This window comes from Dromiciops gliroides, chromosome 2 (assembly GCF_019393635.1).
Source record: "Dromiciops gliroides isolate mDroGli1 chromosome 2, mDroGli1.pri, whole genome shotgun sequence".
NCBI lineage: Eukaryota > Metazoa > Chordata > Mammalia > Microbiotheria > Microbiotheriidae > Dromiciops > Dromiciops gliroides.
The window spans coordinates 283915303-283932290 of NC_057862.1; the positions used below are offsets into that span (position 1 = coordinate 283915303).

General features: G+C 37.3%; 1 protein-coding gene across 2 annotated transcripts in view; it reads left to right on the forward strand.

Moving 5' to 3' along the window:
• The window catches only part of FSTL4 (follistatin like 4), an 878789-nt gene that overhangs the window by 818569 nt on the left and 43232 nt on the right, over window positions 1-16988 (forward strand). For both annotated transcript variants that reach the window (XR_006355064.1, XM_043989744.1), the window contains exons 9-11: window positions 3722-3883; window positions 5070-5204; window positions 7620-7646. Coding sequence is in view for 1 of the 2 variants with exons in the window: in XM_043989744.1 (XP_043845679.1) it covers window positions 3722-3883; window positions 5070-5204; window positions 7620-7646 (324 nt within the window). In the remaining variant the exon portion in view is untranslated. The remainder of the gene's footprint in view (window positions 1-3721; window positions 3884-5069; window positions 5205-7619; window positions 7647-16988) is intronic.

The window sequence follows — 16988 nt, forward strand, 5'->3', positions numbered from 1 at the left end:
AGGAAACAGATACCTTTGCCTTGCAAGCAGGCCAGAGATCAGTTTATGGATAGTCTGTAGGCATGGCTCCAATCTCTGGCTTCCCTACCCAAGAGACCAGGATTTTCTTTCTAGATCCTGAATTACTTCCAAATGCCAATGAAAACTTAAAAGATTGTGGATTGTTGTTGGGTTGCTCCATGTTTACACTTATCCCTACTCTTATTTGGTGCTCCATATCCAGTTGTGTCCAATGGAAGACAACTCAACTAAGCATTCATTGAGTGCCTACTGTGTTCTAGACACTGGGGTGATAAAAACCAGAACAAAATATTCCATGCCTTCAAAGAATTTACATTAGGAAGAAGGGAGGTTATGGAGAGAGCAATATTTTTACAAGTGTAGAGGCAAGGGGCAGCTGGGTGGCGTAGCGGATAGAGCACTGGCCCTGGATTCAGGAGGACCTGAGTTCAAATCCGACCTCAGACACTTAACAATTACTAGCTCTGTGACCCTGGGCAAGTCACTTAACCCCAGTTGCCTCAACAACAACAACAAGTGTAGAGGCAAGAGATAGAATTATTTACAAAAGGCAATGAATGCTTTAATGATTAAAAATCAATAGATTCGGGGGGCAGCTAGGTGGTGCAGTGGATAAAGCACTGGCCCTGGAGTTCAAATCTGGCCTCAGACACTTGACACACATACTAGCTGCGTGACCCTGGGCAAGTCACTTAACCCTCATTACCCCACCAAATTTTTTTTTCTTAAATTAAAAAAAAAATCAATGGATTCATGTGAAGTGATGATTTTGCAAAAAAGGTATCTGTTTTTTCCACCAGTATGGGTAATATGGGACTAGGACTTTAGCCAGAGTAAAATGAACAGAAAGAGAAGACCATTTTATACTATAACATCAATATTAAAAAAATGAACTTTTCGAGGACTAATGAAGAATGAAATGAGCAGAACTAGAACAATTTATATAATGTCACAGCAATGTAAAAATGAACCACTTTGAAAGCTATATAAGAAATAGGATCAGTACAATGACCATTCATGATTGCAAAGTACTGATGATGGAAAAAGGTTATCTGTAATAGTGATGATGGTGTTAGGGCTCAGAATGAGACATATCTATTTTTGTGTACAGACATTGGGAGAATCTGCTTTTCTTGACTATGCACATATGTCACAAGACATTTGCTTCATTAAGAAGTTCCTGGGAGAAATTAAACCCCCTTCCAACTGCTTTCACATAACAAATAATTTATCTGTATTTGACTCATTCAGAAGGAAATAGATTTCAGTTGTTCTTACTCTTTCTCCCTAAGAGATGAGCAGTATTAAATATTTAGATGTATATAAGTATTTATGAATAGAGTAATGAAGTCATCTAGGAATAGTGCAGATACCCAAACTGCCAAATTTATTTCCTACAATCCAGTTAGCCTTCACTAGTAGCAAAGTAGAAAAAGTGCTGGATATAGAATACCAAGGCCTGTGCTGAAATCCAAGCTCTATTGTTCTTCATATGTGCCATGATGGTTTACTTAGAGAACCCTAGAGAATCAACTAAAAAAATAAGGTGAAATAATGACTTCCACAAAGAACAAAAAAGAATTTCATATACAGAATCAGCATTTCTATATGTTACTAACAAAACAAAGCAGGAGGAAGGAGAAAAAGAAATTCCATTTAAAATAACTTCAAAAAATATGAAATACTTGGGAGTATCCCTTCCAAGATATATGCAGCAGATACATGAATATAACTACAAAACACTTTATTGAAATACAGACCTAACCTGAATAATTGGAGAAATAGTAATTGGTCAGGGTTAGACTTAGCCAATATAATAAAAATGGCAATACTGCTTAATTAATGTATTTATTCAGTGCTGTAACAATCATGCTACTAGAAAAGTAATAACAAATTTTATCTGGGAGTACAAAAGGTCAAGGATCATCAAGGGAAATAATGAAAAAAGTTGGAAGGAAGCAAAAGAGCCTAATATTTCCATATCTTAAATTATACTACAAAGAAGTAGTTATCAAAATAATTTGGTTGATCAAAATAATAGGACAGTTGATCAGCAGAACAGATTGGAAATACAATATATGAAAGCAAAAGAGTCTAGTAGTCTAGTAGTTCAATAAAATTAAGACCTCCAAACACAACCATAAGTATTCTTAATTCAACAACAAAAAATGCTACCAAAAAAAAGATGTCTGGCAACAATTAGGTTTAAAGTGATCAACCATTCCCATCAAATACAAAGGTAAGTTCCAAATGGATATGAAGCATAGATATAAAAGGCCACATCGTAAGCAAATTAAAAGAGTAAGGAAGAAATTAACTCTCAAATCTGTGAATAGAAGATGAATTTGTGACCAAAGAGGAGACACAGAAAAGAATTATAAAAGAGAAAATGGACAATTGTGATTATATAAAATTTTAAAAGTTGGTGCACCCAAAAAAAAAGCAATAATAGGATTAGAAGGGAAACAGTTAACTAGGGAAAATATTTTTAGCAAATTTCTCAGATAAAGATATCATTTCCAAGATATATAAGGAACTGATTCAAATCTGTAAGAAAAATAACCATTCCCCAATTAATAGTCAAAGGACATGAACAGATAGTTCTCAAAAGGGAGAAATCCAAGTTATCAATAGTCATATGAAAAAAAATTCTTCAATTCACTAATAATTAGAAAAATGAAAATTAAAGCAGCTCTGAGGTTCCATACCCATCAGATTAACAAAGTTGATTTAAAAAAAAGAAAGAAAATGACAAATGTTGGAGGGACTTCATGAAAACAAGTATATTAATTTACTATTAATGTAATTATGAATTGGTACAATGATTCTGGAAAATAATTTGGAACTGTCCCCAAAAGTGTTCTCCATCTTTAAAATAAGAGTTGAAGTATATGATTTCTGAGGTTCCTTCCAACTCTACATTTATGAACCTATAAATTTAGTCCATCTTCCAGATAAACATTCAAATACTTGAAAGCCATTATAATGTTCTCCTTCAGTCTTTTCTTCATGAGGCTCAAGATTCCCAGTTGCTTTAACTAATCTTTATTTGGCTTCAGTTCCACCCTAGTTGCCCTCCTTTGTACATTCTCCATCTGATCGTTTTCCTTAAATAGTGAGTCTCAGATTTCAATATGATCATTTAGATGTGGTCTAATCAAAACCGACTATAGAAGGACTATAGCCTCCTTATTCTTTGAAGGCGTGGATCTCAATTCTTGGCTGCTACACGTCTTCCAATTCAGCTTTGGGCCCTTCTTGTGGCAGAGAGGATGGGGTTGAGAAAATGGCCACAGAATTGTCACTATTGCCACAAGCTTCTATTCCAGTTGCATGTGCTCAGTGAGTCTAAGAAGCCTTTTCTGAAGGATGCAGAGAGACCTGATGTTAGAGATTTGGTGACTCTGATTTTGGTCTCTGTAATTGATTGTGAACCAATGCCCCTCTCACTACACGTTAGCATATCTTGCCATCTTTCCTTGAAAGATAAGTGTGTCTGAATTTGAAAATGTGGTGCTGTCTTCTGGAATCCAAGTAGTCTGTCTAGCCCTCTTTTCAGTCTCATAAAAGTCTGACATTGCCTTTCACACATGCCCTGTAAGATCAGAGAGTTGGACAATGTATCAAAGTTAAAAAGCAACATGAAAGCCTGTCTCTGACCAGTTGGCTCGTTAAGATCGTCCATGCTTATCTTCCACAGTGCCACCTGTCATCCGTGTTTACCCAGAAACTCAGGCCCAGGAACCTGGAGTCTCAGCCAGTCTCAAATGCCATGCAGAAGGCATTCCCACCCCAAGAATTACCTGGCTAAAAAATGGCATGGATGTTGGACCTAAACTATCTAAGCAGCTCTCTCTCATAGGTAAGAACTGGCCCTGGTTTTTGCATGTCCTTCACAGTTGGGTACAAGCTACAGTACCCACGAAATAGGAAAAACTCTTCTTTTTAAGCTCATATATTGGAAATGAATAAGCATTAGCCCTTCCAATTTTTGTGAAGTCTAGTCTAGATGATATCACCTGTACTGTTGGGAATTTTTTTTTGTTTTTCCCAGATAAATTGGGGAAAGTGTCTCTGTTTTGGGGTGGGGGTAAGATGGTGGGAAAATTTCTATTTCATTAGCAACTATTTCACAATCAAGCTGTTAAACACTCCAATGGCTTCCCCTACCATTATGCCTGTGTTTCCTTTACCTAAACTTCAAGTTTTCTTTTAAAAATATGAGAAAGACCAATTTTTGTAACAATATGTAGAAAAATTTTAAAGGAAAATTTTTATACTTTTTTGAAAAAAAAAAGCTCTTAAGTAATACAGTTTCCTTATGTAGGAAAATGACTAGATGGAAGAATTTGTAAGCATGATCTTGTCTCCCTCTAGCTAACACCCAAAAACTATCCTCAATAAATGTCTGGTGCATCCTTATTGTTTCCAGCCAAAATGAATTTGAATAACTAATCACCAACTTGAGAGGCCAATCCTAGCTTCTTGAATCTGACATAATGAAGTCATGTGACATACTGGAAGGATCAGACCAGAAGACCTGGTGTAAAAATCTCAAATCTGATGCTTACTTTATGTGTGACCTTGGGCAAGATACTTTTAACCTCTATGAGCTCAGTTTCATCATTTTAAAATGGGTCTTCTGAGGTCCCTTTTAGCTCTGCCCTCTTATCAGGACAGCTAGATGGCACAGTGGATAGAATGCCATGCCTGGAGTCAGGAAGACATTTTCCTGAGTTCAAATTTGGACCCAGACACTTATAAGCTGCATGACCCTGGGCAAGTCACTTGATCCTGTTTGCCTCAGTTCTTTATCTGTAAAATAAGCTGGAGAAGGAAATGGCAAATCAATCCAATATCTTTGCCAAGAAAACCCCAAATGGGGTCACGAAGAAGTGGAAATAATTGAAAAATTACTGAGATAGCAACAAGTAATCATCACAGGTCTCATGGCCCTGGACAAATGTAAGGAGTCTTTTAGAAATGCAAACATAAGTACGGTAAGGCCAGGGCTAAAAGTCTTGAATTAGTTTAATTTTTTTCAATAGCCAATGGAAGTGAACTTCACATCAACAGTGTGCGGTATGAAGACACGGGAGCCTACACATGCATTGCTAAGAATGAAGTAGGTGTCGATGAGGACATTTCTTCTCTCTTTATTGAAGATTCAGCCAGGAAGACCCGTAAGTTTGGGGGAATTTTAATCTTGAAATTTCTTTAGAAAATACATATGTTCACAAGATACAGTTTCTTGCTTACTTTTAATCCAGAGAATCTGTCTTGGTCTGGACAATAGAGGCCAGCCTTTACAGTTATGGGAAAACAGATGGTATTTGGGAACCAGCCATGGTTATCTCACCAAAGATGTAAACAAGACTCACTTAGACTTGATAACCATCTTATAAAAAACAAAGAAAGTTACAGTGAGAGGGCTAGGTGATTTTCAGCATACAGTTTATGAGCCAGGACAATTTATGTTTCCATGGAAGGTAATTAGAAAACAGGAAAAGAAAATCCAATAGATTACATTTGCAGCTCTAAATCCTCTTATCTATCGTCTTTCTTAGGAGGTTCTCCTTGTGGTTACTTCAGGGCTGGCCAAACCTGGAGTTAATTTAGCCTTACTCTACACCAGGGAATTTTATTGTGTGTGAGAGAGAGAAAACTACAGACCCCTTCTCAGAACAGTATGTTAAATGCATAAAATAAAATACTTAGGATTACAAACTAAACCAATTATATTAAAATGCAATTATCAAAATGTAAAATAATAATAATAATAATTTTAATTAAAATAAACCAAGTTCTCAGATTCAAGGTTAAGAACTGGTGAATAGATCGAGCATCATCACATTGAAAATCTAAGGTTATCATAGAATAAAATTAATCAAATGAGCATTTTGTTATCCTTTAGGTACTGTATAAACATCAGCTAATGGTTCTTATTAGCATTGGTTTCCAATGATTCTGCTACCACACAAGTTTTTGGCCTTGATACCCCCACCCAGGATCAGGTCTAGCATTGCCATTCTTCACCTTTGTGAAGGTGAATTCAATGTTTGTCCAATGAAAGTTTATCATAAGTGCCTCTGGCCTCCCATTTCTAATCCATTTCCCACCTGGGTTTGTACCTCACTTCACAAGTTCCCCATAACCTCACCTTCTTTCTTGGTAAAAACTGATCTGAAAATCAGTCTCACTGAAGGGTTATTGATTGACTCCAGTAGTTTAGACCTTGCTCTCTCTTTGTCTTCCTCCCCCTAAAGTGACTATTTGCATTTTAATGGGGATAGTATTTACTAAAGGTGAAATTTCAAGTATCAGCTATCCTTGGAGAAATGGGGAGCCAAGAGGATTAGGGTTGGACTCGATGACCTCTAAGATCCTTGTTCTCTGATACTATGTTTGAGGTGGAAAGGGCAAAGAGAACACATTTTAGGCATCCCAGAATTCATATTCCCAGCTCTCTATTCTACAAATACCTCAGGCCAAACTCAAGAGTATTGGTCAATAAGGCTCAATCTTGATTCTATATTTGTGTAACACCATATTTGTGTGTACAAGGCACTGTACAGTACTGAATTGAATAAGCTGAATAATACTTAATAATTATTCAGTACAAAGTTGAATAAGACAGTCCCCATGCTCCCAAGAAGCTTATCATCTAGTATAGGTATACAGGCAAACATACAATGAAAATACAAATTAGAATGTGGTTATTGGTGGGTCAAGAGGGGCCCAAACACAGAGCTCTGGAAGCTCTGAGGAAGGAAGACTTTTTACTGGGTTGATGAACATTCCTAAATCTAGTTCCAGCATGGACAAGCATTGCAGTTTGACTCTTGCATAGACAAGCATCTTCCTTTAATCCATTCCACCCCTGGGATCAATTCTTGCCCCAGACACTTCCTAGTTGTGTGACACTAGATGAGTTGTTTAACTTTTCTTTGACTCATCTGTAAAATAACACCACCACATAATTCCCAGAGTAGTTGTATCAAACGAGATATTTGTAAAGCACTTTGCAAACATTAACGTTCCACATAAATGCCAGCTGCTATTATTATAGTTATCAATTGTTGTCATTATTATTACTAAATGAGGTTACTATAAATACATGTTTCTATGAAGGTGACTTCCTTCATCATCAGACATTTTCCTTTTAACTTTGTCAAATTAGAAATGTTACAAATGTCTCAGAGCAAGCAAGCATCCCTAAAGAATATCGGATCCTAATAAAAGTACAATGTTGAATTCTTAGGAGATCAGTAAAATCATGAAGTAGTTTCAGGAATCAGTTCCTGCCTTTATGCAGATGTTCCTCACTGCTTCATTACTGGGAGTACTGTCATCTTCAAATCAAAATGGCACGTGCTCAGGATCTAATTTTATTCCCAGAAGGTAATTTTGGTGCTTACGGGGGTATGAGTTCCTTTCCTTGCACCATTTACAGAAAGAGCTAATGTTGTAGTTTATGTGAGAAGTGATTACTTGATACTGAAATAGCTGTTTTAAAGAAAGTTTTGATGTGACTTTGTTGTTGTTTTCTTTCCTGCTCTCAATGCCTTCCTGGCTTTCCCAATGCCTGTGTGCTGCAGTCGCAAACATACTTTGGCGAGAAGAAGGTACTGAAGCCCCACGTCTGGTTTTGCTTCTGTTCCCATGTGCTCATTGACCTTAACAATTTCATAATAGGCCATCTTTCACTGAGACACTCCCACCTCTGCCAGCCTCATTGCACCCAACGTCCATCTATCTGTGATCTGAAGGACTAGCTGCTCTAAAGATTATAATCTGGGAAAGAACAGCTACTGATCCTGAAGCTGAAAGAACCATTAAAATTTAGAGCATTGTGAATGTTAGGGAATTTGCATTAAAATGCATTAGCTTGAGTACAATAGTCCCATTTTTCTGTAAGTAGAAGGTCCCCAGAGAATGCCTAGATTTCAGTTCCCATTCTCCCTAGGACCAACTATATTTTAAATGTGGTAGCACTTTTTTCCTTTTTATTAATTTCAGTATTTTTTTAATCCTCTCCATTTCAAGATATATCCTTCTTTTTCCCCTCTCCTCTGATCCATTTCTTATAACAAAATGAGAGAAGAAAAAAATCAATTCAACAAAGCTAAGCAATATGTCAATCAAATGGGACACCATACCTATAGACCCCCTTTCCAAAGAAGTAGAGAGGACATGCATTTTCTCATTTGTCCTTGGGGAATAAGCTTAATCACCATAACTATACAGCATTCTGCTTGAGTTTTGTTGTTGTCGTTGTTCTCTCCATCTATATTATCTTAGTTATTGCATACAGTTTTCCAAATTGTTTATTTCACTCCGTATCTGTTCATATGTCCTCCCAAGTTTCCAGAGAAAAATTTCATATTCGTCATTTTTATAGCACAGTAATACTCCATTACATTCATTTACCACCACCACAATTTATTTAGCCATTCCCCATTTGATGGGCATCTACTTTATTTCCTGTTCTTTTCTATGTGATTTCATTTTTTAAAAAGCATTTAAAACATTTTAATAAATTTAAGTAGCAATAGATGGTCATTTTCCATCATTATCTGTGCTTTGGCTTATTTCTCTTTTAGATTCTATTTCCAAAGTGCTTACCAAAAGGAATTGCATTTCATTTAATTTGACAGATATTTGTTAAATGTCTACCATGTTAAAAAGAAAAGATATCAGTAAAAACCATTTTAATGCCTACTATACTCAAGGCCCTGTGCTGGGCATTAGAGACACAAAGATGAAAATAACACTGCCTCTGCCCAAATGGAACTTGGATGCTAATAGGGTTTGGGTGTAAGGGGAGATATGCCTACACACACACACACACACACACACACACACACACACACACACACACACAGAGTGTAATCAAGTATGCTGGGGGTAAAGAGGAAGCCTGAATAATTTTTTTCCCACTGTTTCCCAAAAACAAAAATAAAGCAGTACCATTTGCTTCTCCTAACTCAGAAGATTAAGAAAAAGACTAAGGAAACATATTAAAAAATATTTTCATAAAAGCTAATCACCACAGGGAGCTGACAGACACCAAATAGCCTCATGATAAAGGTCGGAGAAATTTGGGAGGAAAATAAAGAAAACTAAGCCTATTTTCATACCACAAAATTGTAATACGTAATGTTTTTCTGACACATACATAATCTCATGTCTGATATTTCAGAAGGGGAAAGGATTTTTTTTTCTTTTTTCACCAAATCCATTCTCCAGTATCCTATAAAATGTCAGATTTCCATGACCAAAGCCTTAAGCCATGATAGGTACAGGAGTATGGGCACTGGTTCTGGAATCAGGTGATTTTAGTTCAAATCTTGGCTTTGCCTATTACTTTGTTAGTGGACCCCAGTTTTTTCATTTGTAAAATGAAGAGGTTAAACTAAACAGCTTCTGGGATCCTTTCCAGTTCTAAGTCTATGATTCAGTGATTTGAAGGGTCAGTGTTTGACCAACATAAAGAACTCCTGCAACTGTATTGGGGAAAGGTTTTCTAAGAAAAGTCTGCCTCCAAATGCCTCTAGTGATAAGCAAAGCATTTTAAACAAAAGCAAACTTTCAGGCTATTTCTTGAATCATATTTCCTAGAGTGCTTTATTTACTGAACCCTCAAGCACATGCAGAAATTTTCCACAAAATTTCAAGCATTACCTTTGTGAAGATTTAATTTGAAAATCCATTCTAGAGTCAGCGAAAACAAATATTGTTTCAAGAAAATAGGACTGGTCTTTCCTTGAGAAGTTGACCTTGTCATTTAAAGTAAAAAGACTTCCATGAAAAGTTTCGTTGGGTGTAGACCGGTGGGCCTTTGGCTATACAGATCATCTAGATCCCCTGTCCTCAGGGCTTGGCTGCTACTGTCATCATTATCTGATTGTATGTCAGGAGAAAGATGTGTTTGTGAAAGAGAAGAGGTAGAGAGACAGTGGAGAGATTTGTGGGGATTGGAGAAGGGAGGAGAGTGAAGAGGAGAAGAGGGAGGAAGAGAAGAAGAGGTGGAGGAGGAAACTGGTCACAGAGAGAGATAGATGCTTAAAAGAATCAGGAGCAAAGACCCCTTGAAGAAGAAATATTTTGAACTTTAAGAAAAATGCCTTAAGAAGAATAGATTCGGGCAGCTAGGTGGTGCAGTGGATAAAGCACCACCCCTGGATTTAGGAGTACCTGAGTTCAAATCCAGCCTTAGACACTTGACACATACTAGCTGTGTGACCCTGGGCAAGTCACTTAACCCCCATTGCCCCGCAAAAAAAAAAAAGAATAGATTCATCCTTTGCTTGCAACCACTAAAGGAGAATTGAAAAGTCCAATACACACAAAAAAAATTAAGATTTGGTTATGATAAGCAAATAAACATGTATATAATAACTCAGTAAGTAAATGACAACCACTTTTTAAGGAACAGAGTTGTCTCAAAACCACTTGCTGCCCTCTGCAAGGAATTATTCTGGACATAATTTGAGAGAGAGAAAGCAAGTCCAGAAGACCTGACTCCAAATCTAGCTTCTGACACTTACTGACTGTGAGACCCTGGGCAAGTCACTTAACCACTCTTTGTCTCAATTTCCTTAACTAAAAATGGGGATGATAATAGCACCTACCTCCTAGGACTGATATCTGGACCAAATGAGCTGATAATTGTAAAGATTTGGCAATCCTCAAAGTGCTATGTAAAAGCTAGCTACTTTGTGCCAAACAACATGCTAATCACTAGGAATACCAATAAAAGCAAGCAATACAGTCCCTGCCCTTAAGGAACTTACATTACAAACTAGAAAGACCACACAGAAAGGGAATGGATGCACCCCACCCCCAATAGGTCTGGGTGATTGGCAGAGTTTGCATATGGTAGACTACAACCCCTGTATGTAGATTATTCAGCCCTGAATGTTCTCTTAGCTGTAGATTTTAGTAATAAAGGTAGTCATGACTTAATTGGTACACTGAATTCCCTCTTGATGTATATTGACAGTTTACTGGTATAGAAAGTTTCCTTGGTCAAGGTAAAGTGAAGACTGAATCACATTATGAAGCTGGCAGGAAGGGTGCCATAAAAAGAAATGAATTTAGAGTCAGAGGAACTGGGTTCAGATATCAACTCTATTTTTTCCAAGAAGATATTTCACGTTGCCCTCTATCTTTTCATTCCAGATATCAACTCTGTATGCTGTGTTACCTTGAAAAAGTCACTTAACATCTCTCAGCCTCCGTTTCCTCATATGAAAAATAAGGGTTTTGAACTAGATGATCTCTATAATTGTTTCCAGCTTTAAAAATCTATGAAACCCCACATTTTAAAAGAAGACACATTCATAACACTGGGTTGTAACTATTAAAGAAATTGTATCTGTCAAAGTAGGTTAGTGAGATTTGAAAGAATATGTGAACCTGGGAAGTTTCCAAGCTGAGGGAGGCTTTGTTTCCATGAGCTCTCTACAGTCTTTCAAGTACAACCAGGACAATTTATATAACACCAACTGTATAAACAAACAATTTTGAAAGCTATAAGAACTAGATCGCTATAATGGCCATTCATGATTCCAGAGGATAGAGAATGAAACATGCTATCCATTAAAGAGGATTTATCACATCGACTTGGGGCATTGAGGGAAATTGTTTTGATTGACTCTGCATATTTATTATAATTTTTTATTTTTTTAAATGGGGCTGGGGACAGAGAAAGAACATTAATTTGTATTAGTTTTTAAATAGAGAGGTAGGGGTGCTACAAATATGAAATACTGCATGTACTTTCAGATGGTCATTATATTATTAATTTTACTTAATTTTTTTTACTTTGTTATAAGACCTCTCAGGAAGTGAGAATAATCTGTAAATGTTTGTAATGTAAAAATAAAACATCATTACAACGTTTTTAAAAAGATAATTATACCCAGTAAAGAAATGTTTGGGCTAAATGACTTGTCCAGGGATACATAGCTAGTATATATTACAAGCTGGACTAGCTCCAGGACTAACTCTCTATCCACTACAATGATACCTGCCTCTTTTCAAGAACAAAAGTACACTTTTAAAAACTATGCATGTAAATATGGGTGTGTTTTATATATGTATATATGTGTGTGTGTATACACATGCACATATGTATGTATAGGTGTGTATGTTTGTAAGAGGGTAGCCAGGTGCCTTAAACAAAGACATAAATTTGACTTTAGTATGTCATGCCTGGTACCAGAAAGGCCAGTTATAACCATTACAGATCATCCCTGCTCTTCTCTTAAAAAGATGCATGAGGCTTCATGATGCACTTGCCACTTTGCCAGCTAGCTATATGTTTGCATCTGCCAATGACTTTTTTATTCCAAAGGATTCAAAGACGACAACTCTCCTGCCTTGTTGTTACAAACTTTCCAAAGGTTCAAGCACCTATGAGTGTCAGGAGCCCCTTCAAGATGGGGCTCAGCAGCTTACCTACCTCATTTTAAAATTTTAGCCCTGGATGTTTCCAAGCTCCTGTTACAGATATTAGAGAGGCAAAAATCTGACGGTGGTGTTACACTGGATAAATGGAGAATCCTTTCCCATACCACTGTATAATCCTTGAATTCCTCACCAACTCAGTACTATGGCACCAGTATTGCCGTGGTGACATCATTCATAGAATCAGAGTTCAGAGTCACCATTCTCAGCACAAGCAACAACAAAGTTCATACAGTGAAGTCTCCACATGCAATGTAATCTAGAGTTCTTGGATGGTTTACAGTAGACTCTGTGCCATGGTGTTCCTTCTCCCCAGAATGCTCTAATAGTTGGCCCTTCTGCAATCAGAATGAAAATTCACAATTGTGATGCTAGAATCTTAAAGTGTTTTCTGAACCATCAGAGCCAAAATAATGTTAAGTAGAGTATGAGTGTGGATTATATTTTATTCCATTTTAAGAGATTTCAGACAAGGTCCCTTCCCTGCCCTCAGTTTCCTTACCTGTAAAAGGGTAAAATAACTCACTTTTTTGTGGGACAATGAGAGTTAAGGGTCACACAACCGGTAAGTGTCTAATGTCTGAGGCCAGATTTGAACTCGGGTCCTCTTGAATCCAGGACTGGTGTTTTATCCACTGCGCCACCTAGCTGCCCCCAAATAACTCACTTCTTATGGATATCTATGGTCCTAAGAGTCTAGGAATAAGGCCTTCTCTAGGTTCTCTTCAAGTGCTAGTTCCTATGATTCTATTTACTAATTCAATTCAATTCATTTCAATTTAACAAGTATTTACTACCTCCATGGTATCTCTTGGAAGTCTTTCCTTCTCTCCACTCCCAGATCTGCCCCCATAAGTCAGGCCCTCACTTATACTCATCTGTACTATTGTAACAACTTTTCTAATTGGTTTCTTCTCATCCTTCTCCAAACTATTCTCCCCAAAGCTGCCAAATTGTTGATCCTAAAACCAAGGTCTGACCATACTATTCCCCTGCCCTCCCTCCTTCCTCTAGGATAAAATACAAACTCCTCTTTTTAGCTTTTAAAGCCTTTCACAATTTGACTCCAGATTAACTTTTCCTCCCTTATTTGTCACATTTCTTCCCTTCACACACTCTCCTTTCCAGCCCAACAAGCCTGATTTCTATTTCTGGTTCATGACATTCCATCTCTATGCCTTTGCAGGCATAGGCCCCCACACCCAGAATGTGCTCCCTTATCTCCATTCCTTTAAGATCCTTTGCTTTCTTCAAGGTCTAGAGCAAGGACAACTCCTACTTTCCAATTCTTCAGGGTCATTAGTGCCCTTCCTGACCTAAAATGACTCTGTATTTAATCAATCAACAAGCACCATTTATCTATTGGGGATTGTTTCTTGTTCTAAAACATTTTAATCTGGTTCCTATATATCATGGATTTAAGGCCTTTGTCAGCACTTGCTGCAAAGATTTTTTTTTCCTAATACACTTCCCTTATTAGTTTAACTGCATTGTCTCTTGTGTGTAAAAACTTCTCAGTTTTACGTAATTAACTGTTCTTAATGTGTTTGTGTGTGCGCATGTATGTACATATGTAAAAAACACATACAACACATATGCAAGGTTGCATTACAATGGAAGGCACTAGTTAGCTGGGAGACCAGAAGGCAGAACTTGAGGCAGTCTGGAAGGGAACCAGGAATTCTTAAAGATAGAGGTAAAAGAAAAGAACATTCCAAGTATGAAGGATTGCTACTATAAACACACAGAGTTGAGAAATGGAGCTCCATATGTGAAGATCAAAGTGCGGGTCATCCTGTTCAGATTGTAGAGTGTGTGGAGGGTAATAACAGATAATAAATCTAGAAAGAGAGGATGGGGCCAAGTTATGAAGGGGCTTTAAAAACAAGGCAGAGGAGTTGATATTTAATCCTAGAAGTGATAGATTAATATTGGGGAAATAATTGTTAAATTTGGCAAATAAGAGATTAGTGGGGATTTTGGAAAGAACAATTTCAGTTAAGTAATAAATAAAGTTTGAAGCTAGATTGTGCAGGCTTTAGAAAAAAGTGAGGGGGGGGCAGCTAGGTGGCGCAGTGGATAGAGCACCAGCCCCGGAGTCAGGAGTACCTGTGTTCAAATCTGGCCTCAGACACTTAACACTTACTAGCTGTGTGACCCTGGGCAAGTCACTTAACCCCAATTGCCTCAACTAAAAAAAAAAGGGGGAGGGAAGAGGAAGTACTGGGTATAGATGGCTTTCTTGAGAAATTTGAATTAAAAGAGAAAAACAATGATAACTAGTGAGAATGGTAAAAGCTAGTGAGAGATTTTCAATGTGCATTTTGTATATGTTTTGTACTTAGTTATCTGTGTTCATGTTGTTTCCCCATAATTTAGTAAGCTCCTTGCCAACAGAGACTCATTTTTGGCTTTGTGTTTCCAGAATCTGGTATATAACAGTCACTTAATAAATGATTATTGAGTTGAATGTGCAAGGTTCCACATATTAAAGATAAAAAATAAATCTTCTATCATATCTTTAGCATAATTATCCAGTAACAAGAATATCATTTCCCAACTGTATCAAATAATAGAAATTTTGTAATGTATGTATGTATGTATGTATGTCAAGCATAGCTCTTTCTTTAAAAATTCCTCAGATGAAGAGTTTTTATTTGTCTACATCTATCCAACCTCCTTTCAAATTCAGAAGGCTTCTGGTTTTTAAAGTTTTATTTTCATAATGATAACAATATTATTGCAAAGAAATACAGTTCAATGGAATTTGTAGTCAGTGGCTTTGATTAAAGTGCTGGTTCTGTCATTTACCACCTGTATGACCTTGGGCAGGTCAATTTCACTCCCTAAGCCTCAGTTTCCTTATCTGTAAAATGAGCATATTAAACTAGATTACCTCTCACTTCCCTTCTAGCTCTAAATGTCTATTCTGATGACTTTTTTTTTTTTGGTGAGGCAATTGGGGTTAAGTGACTTGCCTAGGATCACACAGATAGTAAGTGTTAAGTGTCTGAATCCAGATTTGAACTCAGGTCCTCCTGACTCCAGGGCCAGTGCTCAATCCACTGTGCCACCTAGCTGCCCCTTCTGATGACTTTTAAATGGAAGTAGTGAGATGCAATAGAAAGGACACTGAGGTGAAAAACAGCATACCTGGCTTTTAGATCCAGCAAGACCACTGAGTCACCGTGTGACCTTGGACCAATTTGGTCTTAATTTCCTTATCTGTATATTAGGATGTAGGACTTTGCTGTTTAGTTGTTTCAGTCATGTCTGACTCTTTGTGACCCCATTTGGGGTTTTCTTGGCAAAGATACTGGAGTGGTTTGACATTTTCTTCTCCAGCTCATTTTACAGTTGAAGAAACAGAGGAAAATGGGGTTAAGTGACTTGCCCAAGGTCACATAGCGAAGTGTCTGAGGCCAGATTTGAACTCAGAAAAATGAGTCTTCCTGACTCCAGGCCCAGCACTATCCATTGTGCCACCTAACTGCCCCCTTGGACTAGATGTTGGCTTTTGGACTAGATGCTCTCTAAGATAGCTCTAGATCAGGAGGGTATGAGCTTATCATCCTTCTAACTGTCAATCAATGATTCCCTGCTTTGATTGGGACATTTGGCAGATAAGGACAAGACACCAGCTGTGCCCTTTGGAATTGAGAACAAGGCTCTTTCTTACTACAATCCTGCAAAAAGATCCTGAATGTAATGGAAAACATAAACAATTTCATTGCTTTTGCATGTGTCCTTTGAAAGAACTGGAGAAGTTATGTTTCAGTTTTTCAGGCACAAACTCCAAGAAACACGCAGAAAAATAAAATGTCTTAATAGAGCATTCAGCTATAAAATGGCTTTTCTGAAGCTCTGCAATGCTCCGGTTTGATTAGAGCATTGTGTTACTGCCATTGCCAAGAACCTAATTATGGAGATTCAGTTAATTTTATTGAGGATTTATTAAGCCCCTACTGTTAAATAGGCAGCTACAGTAGAGTAGATAGCAAGCTTGGGAAGCCTGGAGTGAGGAAGACTTGGGTTTCTTTCCAACTCTTGACACTTAGTAGCTGTGCGACCCTAACTCAATAGTTTAACCTCATGATGCCTCAGGTCACTCCTTAAGATCAACATTGTGTGTTGATCTACTGTGATGGACTATATTCTTCTCACCAATGCAATGGTACAGAATAGTTCCAGGAAATTCATGATAGAAGAGGATCTCCAAATCCAGGAGAAAAAAAAAAAGAACTGTGGAATATAGATACTGAATGAACCATACTATTTCTTTTGTTTTTGGTGCTGATGTTTTTCTATTTTGAGGTTTTTCGTCATTGCTCTGATTTTTCTCTTATAACATGACTAATGCAGAAATATGTTTAATGTTATTATGTATATATATATATGTGTATATATATATATCCACATATATATATATAAAAAACCTGTATCAGATTACCTGCTGTCTAGGGGAGGGCAGAGGGAGGGTAGGGAGGGAGAAA